Source organism: Cololabis saira, chromosome 1 (genome assembly GCF_033807715.1).
Source record: "Cololabis saira isolate AMF1-May2022 chromosome 1, fColSai1.1, whole genome shotgun sequence".
In the NCBI taxonomy this organism is placed as follows: Eukaryota; Metazoa; Chordata; class Actinopteri; order Beloniformes; family Belonidae; genus Cololabis; species Cololabis saira.
The window spans coordinates 49,033,706-49,041,902 of record NC_084587.1 but is presented as its reverse complement, the minus strand read 5'-3'; the positions used below and the strand labels follow the sequence as shown (position 1 = coordinate 49,041,902).

At 41.9% G+C, this 8,197-nt stretch overlaps 1 protein-coding gene across 2 annotated transcripts; it reads left to right on the top strand.

Annotated features, from left to right (window-relative positions):
- The first annotated feature begins 2,215 nt into the window (after positions 1-2,215).
- LOC133453818 (nicotinate-nucleotide pyrophosphorylase [carboxylating]-like) lies at positions 2,216-8,197 on the top strand. Of its 2 annotated transcripts, none has more exons than XM_061733122.1 (5): positions 2,216-2,328; positions 3,047-3,300; positions 4,047-4,357; positions 7,781-7,912; positions 7,983-8,197. In XM_061733122.1, exons 2-5 carry the CDS (start codon positions 3,048-3,050, stop codon positions 8,166-8,168), a joined length of 882 nt encoding a protein of 293 aa, XP_061589106.1. In that variant the 5' UTR covers positions 2,216-2,328; position 3,047; the 3' UTR covers positions 8,169-8,197. The 2 variants fall into 2 exon arrangements, with proteins under 2 accessions (XP_061589106.1, XP_061589105.1); XM_061733121.1 differs by having other exon boundaries at positions 2,235-2,324.

Here is an 8,197-nt window from a genome sequence, read left to right as displayed (position 1 = left end):
CCTTTAGGCGATGATGGGTTAGTTAGTAGGCTACAAAGTGCAGATTGCTTCAAAGTTTCAGCATAATGACTGATGAAAAAGCAATAATGGCTTTCTACTGGCCGAGTCGACTGCCAATTGAAAGGCTACGCCCCATATTATAAATACATGTATTGCTTTACACCCAATAAAGGGGTGAGTGCATGTATAAATATACACACACTCAAAGTGTACAAACAAACAACCAAACACGCTTACACACCGCTATGGTCAATTTAGAATCACTATTAATTGGGCGTTTTTGGTCTGTGGGATGAAGTTAGTACCCTGAGCAAGCCACGGGGAGAACATACAAACTCCACACAGAAAAGCCGCCGACTAGAAACCTTTTTGCTGTGAGGCGACGTGCTAATCACCAAGCCACCACGTGCCCTCATACGATACCCTATTATTCAAAACTTGACAAAACTTCCAAAGCTCTCAATTGAATGCATCACTCATACTTAAGTAGAAAAACACCAAAGAGATACAGCCTCAACATGCCTCTGACACCAAACCACGGTTTCCTCCTTCACGGCTTCTTCTTCTATGCATTTTTGATACACATGAACGCTACCACCAATCAGCGTTTCGTTATCTTGTTTCGCTTCTCGTTTACAATCAGCACATGATTATAACAATTTTCCACATCCATCATATCCTACAATTCAGGAGGTGTCATCATCGTAAGCTTCTTGTAAACCCAGTTGCTACAAGTCAGTTGCCAACCAGTCTAGATTCTGCAGACGGCAGTTGGATCGAAGGGTCAAAGTGTGGAGAAGACAGAGAAAGCTGTGCTGATTGCAGCGCCAATAGAGTCACATCTTTTGCTGAAGGCAGGGTGATGGTGTGTGGCAGCATCTCCTTCACTGGAGGGTTTCGTCATCATTGGCGGCAATCTCAATGCAGAGAGATATCGAGATGAGATTCTGCAACCAGTGGTAATCCCATATCTCCAGTCTGGGATGGAACTCTAGCCTCCAAGTTGACAACGTTCACCACAGAGCAGGTTTATCAGAGACTTCCTGCAGAATCTGGGAGTGGAGAGGATGGGGTGTCCTGCCAGCAGTCCTGACACTTGTGGTTTGAGCGTGCTTTTCTTGCCAGAGTGACCAACACAACGACGTTGGCTGACTTGTGACATAAGCTGGTTGAAGGATGGGATCCATCCCACAGCAGTGTCAGGCTGGTGACCAGCATGAGGAGGAGGAGCCAGGCTGTTGTGGCATTGTTTGGTTCTTCCACACACTACTGAGGCTCCTGTTTGTTAAATGGATAAAATGCCAATACATATTGTTTCTTAAAACTTCAATCATCTAATCCCCCAAACAAAAGTCAATAGCAAAATAAGATGTTTGGCATTGGCAGAGAAAACTTGGCACAGTTTTCATGGGCACAACCCACATCCTCATCTCTGCTCCTCATCCCACAGATGCGTGGCACCTTATAAATGTGGCACCGTTAGAAAGTGAAACAAACAGACTTCCCATAGTATAAGATTTATTGCCAAGAAGCATCGCTACAACAAAGATATAATCTACCACACACAAATCTCCTTTTGGTGCTAAATCTATATATTCTTAAGCATAAAAACAAATGTTTATATTATATGGTGCTTCAGCATTTCTGTCTTATATAAACAATTGCTGTGATTCTTAATTTTAGAGAGTCAAGTCATTAAATGTCTGATAATACATTCACTTTAAACATGGATGTCGGTCATTCAACTTTTCCAATTACCATATAATTTAAGTAATCTGATGGTATATATGAGGAGTATAATCCATTCAATCTGTAGGGCCAAATGTTAATAAATATGATAAACAACATTTGACATGATGATAACATGTTCGCTTCCCCAAAGTGTCCACGTGAACTCAAAGATCAAAATATCACAAAAAACCGCAAAACTCCAAAAAAGAAGAAGGAGAAGAAGGCCTGTGTGCACAGTTTGACAAATTGAAAATAAATACTATAATCTGAAATTCTCAAGCAATATCAGTTCAGTTCTTTTCAATAATCCTTTATATTATAAACTCTGTTATTCTGGGCTCAATAGAATTGATTGAGACGATTAGATTTGTTTTCCACATGAAAACGGGGCCTGTGACTGAGCCATTGTCAAAATAATCAATGCTGAGCCTACACTGTGACCTCTTACTGATCTTGTAAACATTCCAGCATGGATGCATGCAGGGTCAAATTCCACTCCACAATTTTCCTGTGTGCTCACTTCTACACTTCACAACGACACTTCTACAACTCTGTGGTCTGTTCCCTACTGAAAGTAGGAACCTTTGACTCGGGCAAGTATGTATTTGGTTTACATCTATATGTGCAGTTCCTGTCAGAGGGTATCAATATGCTGTTAGCAATAGTTCCTTGTGCGCTGTAGTTTTTAGCCTGGGAGGTTACGATACAGCCCAGTGGAAGCAAACGTGTTCACCATTTGTAGACCAGAACAAGGTTTCCCAGCCCTGGTCCTCGGGGCATCCCTGTCCCCCATGTTTGAGAAGCTGCCCTGCTTTCAGCACACCGGGATACAAGTAGCTGTGTCATCAACACAGTTGTACAGACCAAGCTGATGAGGACGTTAATAAGAATCAGGTGTGCTGCAGCAGGGCAGCATCTAAAACATGCATGCAGCATGCAGAACCGTCCCCGAGGACCAGGGTTGGGAAACACTGGGTTACAACAATCAAAGTGAGTCATCATGGAGGGTCATGAGCATCTAGGACCACGTCAGTGTTCCTTATCCTTATCACAGAGTTTACAATTACCTACTAAAGATGTCTGGTGATCTTGCAATTTGTTCTCATTTTCAAAAAGTCTTACTTATACTCTGAATCAGGATGAACAAAGCTGATAAATAATGAAACTCTCTGCACGCCCGTTTTTTACTAATAAAAAAATAACTGTGAGACAAGAAATCCCTTTCAAAGTGTTTCACTATGCATTTCCTTCTTTCAGTTCAGACATTTTCATGTCAATGAAAAGAGAAAAATCAGTTTCCTTTGTTTGTATGCAGTATGTTTGCATTAAAACACCCAGTGGCAGATTCGATCCCACGCCCCACCCTGACCCGGCTGGCACGAGAGTGGCTGGCAGAGGACACGCCGAACTTTGACCCTGCAGGAGTGTGTGTGGGATCAGCCGTAGTTGAGGCAAGGCTGCTGTGTAAAACTCCTCACACCGTCCTGGCAGGGAGCCCTTTCTTCACGGCAGTGTTCACGGAGGTGGGATGCACCGTGGACTGGATTTACCAGGATGGAGATGAGATTGGTAGGCACTGTGCACTTACTTCCACTTCCACATCTTTTCAACCGAGCCTTAAAAGCCTCAAACATGGGAATCGGCGTGAATATTCCTCCTGCTTTTCATTCCAAACCGCATAAAGATTGGTTCATTTTAGCCATTGCTTTTTTGTGCCCTAGTATGTGCTTTCAGGCCAGAGACAAATCCAGAGGAAGCCAAATTCAGTACAAATGCATCTTCTGGACCCAGTCACGATAGCAGTTACCTTTTGACATCTGCGGTTTGGAACAAGATTTTTCTTTTTTTTTTTTAGTTGTTACTTTAAGACATAAGATGTTCTCACCATGTATATATTTGTGTATCCTAATTGAGACAACATGTACTATATATTAACTTTATTTTTACATGTGATCTACATATCAGCTGCTTGAACAGAACAGCATTTGTTGTAAATAAGTTCTTCATCATGAACCACTGGATTTTAAGAAATTAACTTCTACGATTATCTCCAAAACACAAACAAGCCAATCAGCATTTTTAAACATTATAATCTTTGTTATAGATAGTGAAAACACTGAAATCGTTCAAAAGATCAGAATTATAATTTGTAAAAAATAGCTCGGGGATGCATTTACACCTGACTGGGGAACACTGATATAAATATTGTACTCCCATGTTAAAAATCCTCCCCCCCAAAAAATAAAAAGTCCAAAATGAAGTGCATATAGTATACTGAATGTACTTAATCTCCACCTTCTGTGAAACCTCCCCAGGCCCGGAGGGCGTGACCCTGACTGCTGTGGTGAGAGGCCCAGCGAGAGACCTCCTGCTCGGGGAACGGCCGGCTCTGAACTGCCTGGCCCGCGCCTCCGGGATCGCCACCCGCTGCTCTCGGCTCCAAGCCATGGCAAAGGCTAGCCACTGGCACGGGGAGGTGGCCGGCACACGCAAGACCACCCCGGGCTTCCGGCTGGTGGAGAAGTACGCCATGCTGGTGGGCGGCGTGTCCATGCACAGGCAGGACCTGAGTGGGATGGTGATGCTGAAAGACAACCACGTGTGGGCCTCCGGCAGCATCACAGAGGTGGGTGGCACCATCACATATACACTCAATACTAAAGAAAAACAAAAGGAGAGAGCGGGCCTCATGATGAAGGCAGGACACACGGATAAACCTGCTTAACATCAGCCAGCTGAGCGACCTGGTGCCGGCACACCTGTCTCTCCATCACTGAACAGACCTACAGGCAGAGCTGGGTAGAGGAGCCAAAAATTGTACTCAAGTAAAAGTACTGTTACTTCAGAATAATATGACTCAAGTAGAAGTAAAAAGTAGTCATCCAAATAATTACTTGAGTAAAACTAAAAAAGTACTTGGTGACAAAACTACTGAAGTACTGAGTAACTGTTGAGTAACGTCTGATTTATTTTTTTAACACAACCATTCAAACAGACAAAAGTACAAAATAATCATCTTCAGGCAAATTAAATCAATAAAATAATTAAATAAAAATAAAAAATAAAAATACCTTAAATTAAAATAAGCTTAAAGTCAATTAAAATCTTTAATAAATAATACAATAAATAAAACAGAATAAAAAAAATAAATTAACACAAGTAGCACAAAATTTCAAGCCTTTGTACTTTTCTTTTTTAACCAGGAAGAACTAGAACAAACATGAACTCATAGAAACTCTGTGTGTGTTTGAGTCTGTGTAAATGTGACAAAACATGCAAAAACAAACATTTTTCCCAAAGAATCACCCAGTGATGTCATGAGATTGACGCGTACGTGGATAAAAGGGATAAAAGAAAAGTAACAGCTCAACGTAGCCTAATGTAGCGGAGTAAGAGGAACAGTTTCTCCTTCACAAATCTACTCAAGTAAAAGTAAAAAGTATAGTGATTCAAAACTACTCCTAAAAGTACAACATTTCCCAAAACTTTCTCAAGTAAATGTAACTCGTTACTACCCACCTCTGCCTACAGGTCACTTAAACAAACAGACATTGGTGGGTTGGTTGCAGAGCAACAACTGCAGGCGCTGAACCAACCAAAGAGCACTCTAATTAATACATGAAATCTCAGCATGGCCAAAGATATTCCCAAACTGTGAGCCAGAGGTGGAGGAAGAGTTTGGGAACAATGTGCATACTTATAGATGCAAACATACTACAAGCTGTTAGTTTTTCATAGTAAAAAAAAAAAATCTATAATTGAATCATCCAAATGTTCATAAATTAGATTTTAAGAGGTTAGTCAATACCTTATTGACCCAGGTTGTCATTCTACACCTGTAGAGGCCACGGATGCATATAACATTTGCTTTTTCATGTTTCTTGCAGCCACTCTGGAAACATGTTTGAGCATGTTTCTTATCAGGCTGTAAACGTGCACTTAGAGGAGCACGAGTTGGATTCCTGTGTGAGATAGTCGTGTCCCGGACCCGTAGAGTAGACTGAAGTACACGTGTGGTTGCTACACAGCCTTTTCCTTCGGCCACTCCCACTGGCTCTGGCTGTGGTTAGTGATTTCACCAGAGTGTGTGTGTGTGTGTGTGTGTGTGTGTGTGTGTGTGTGTGTGTGTGTGTGTGTGTGTGTGTGTGTGTGTGTGTGTGTGTGTGTGTGTGTCATAAGTGGAATGTAAAAATGCTTTACAGCCAGCAGCAGCTTGAGACAAAAATAAATGAAAATATACAACTCTACTCAGCTTTTTCAAGGAAAACACGTTCAGATTGATGATGCTGACAGTCCAATAAAAAAAGAGGAGAATAAAGGAGGCAGAAAGCAAAACATAGAATAGTCATGTAACTAACGGAGGCAGGGCTGGACTTGTAATCTGGTACACCAGGCATTTGCCCGGTGGGGCCAATATTTGATTACATTTATTTTTTATTTGTGAACACCCTCCACAGACTGTCGGTGGAGCAGCAGCCCTTTGGTTTGTTTCTAATGACATTTACATCTCCCTCTGCCTTCCTCCTGACCCCTATTGAACTCTCTTTTGTGCATCTTTAAATAAGTTGATCTATTGACAGAGTTGGCTATCACCTGTTCCTGGTACATCATCTTGAGTACAGGTATGTGTGCTCCACATGACTGGGAACTTCCTGCTTATCAGGCCGCCAGGCAGCGAGTGAGAACATTTAAGGAGGCTGCAGAGGAGGTGTGATGAGTCCAACTGTTGACCCAGTCCAGCCGAGTCCAGGGGGTGTGAGGGGGATTCAGGTGCAGTAGTCAATGAAATCAGGGACTGAGACACATAAAAAATCCAAAACCAGCCCTGAATTCACAAGGAAACAAGCTCTAAATAAATAAAATATAATAAAACAGCTAGTAAACCAAATTAAATGAAAACCCTGTGCAGAACAAAAAGTGATTGTAAAATAAAATACAAATGAATACCAGAACACAGAACAAGACTCTAAGGCTAGTACTATCAAAGCTTACCAAAAGTACTAAATGTAAGAAAACTAAGATAATATCGGAAGATTTCTACAGAACAATGTTTCACAACCCAAGAGCCGTAACGGACGCTGAGAAAACTACAAAAGTGAGAGAAAAAGTGTTCCTGCCTTATAGAAAAAAAGAAAATACCATATTTTCTGGACTATAAGCCGCACCTGTATATAAGCCGCATCCGCTCTATTTAAAAAAAAAACGATAAAATAAAGATATACAAGCCGCACCTGTATACAAGCCGCATCCGCTCTATTTAAAAAAAAAAAGATATGCAAGCCGCAGATATTTATGTTGTTAGATTAGATATTTACTACATGTAAAGAAGGATTTTGAACTGTAAATGATGTACATGTTTGTACCTAAATAGATCCTTTCCTAACAGTGTCTTTTAACACGGCAGCAACTTTGCTGATTAAAACGGGACAGAACCAAGAGAAAATAACCAGTATTTATTTATCTATTTATCTGTTTGAAATCTGCTTCTACCTACTTCTATCTGCTAAAGAAGAAGTAGCATATTCTTCTTTGCATTTATTTTGTCTTAGTTTTTATTCTAATTCCGGTTAGCACTCCCCCGAGCGGTTGAAGAAAAATCCACAGAATAGCCGCACCTTTGTATAAGCTGCACGGTTCAAAACCTATGAAAAAAGTAGCGGCTTATAGTCCAGAAAATACGGTAGTTGAACTTTTCACAGCCAGATTGAAAAACTGGCATTTGAAAAAGACACATTTGAATTTGATTAGATTAATTGATTAATTTATGAAAAAAGATGGCTTTTCTGCAGTTTGTGTGTTCATGGCGCCTTCACTAGGACAGTTTAGAGCAGACTCAAAACAACTTCAGATGTTCATACAGTAAACTTATAGTATGCATACAGTACATGTTGAAGTGAAAACGCCTCTGAAAGCAGAAGTGTTGTAATTGAAGGTCAGAGAGAGTGGGAGTTGTCCAACAGTCGCAGCGGTTTAATCCCTGTAAATGTGGCAAACAGATTTTTCTGGGTCCTGCCATGTGCTGGTTGTGCTGGTTGTGCTGGTTGTGCAGGCGGTGACGGCGGCCCGGTCCGTGTGCGGCTTCAGCAGCAAGGTGGAGGTGGAGTGCTGCTCCGTGGAGGAGGGCAGGGAGGCTGCAGCAGCGGGGGCCGACATCGTCATGCTGGACAACCTTCAACCTCAGGTACAAAACAACAACCTGGGGTGGTTTCCTGGCTGCTGCTGGCTGACACAAGCACTGTGGTGTTTTTCAGGAGCTCCACGCTGCAGCACGCAGCCTGAAGAGCCACTTCCCATCCCTCCTGATAGAAGCCAGCGGAGGAGTGGGCCCTGATAACATAGCCCTGTACTTCTCCTCACACGTAGACGTCATCTCCCTGGGCTGCATAACGCAAGGATGTCCAGTTGCAGACTTTTCTCTCAAGGTTCAAAAGCCTTGAGCAAACAGCACAAAATAAAACATCTATGA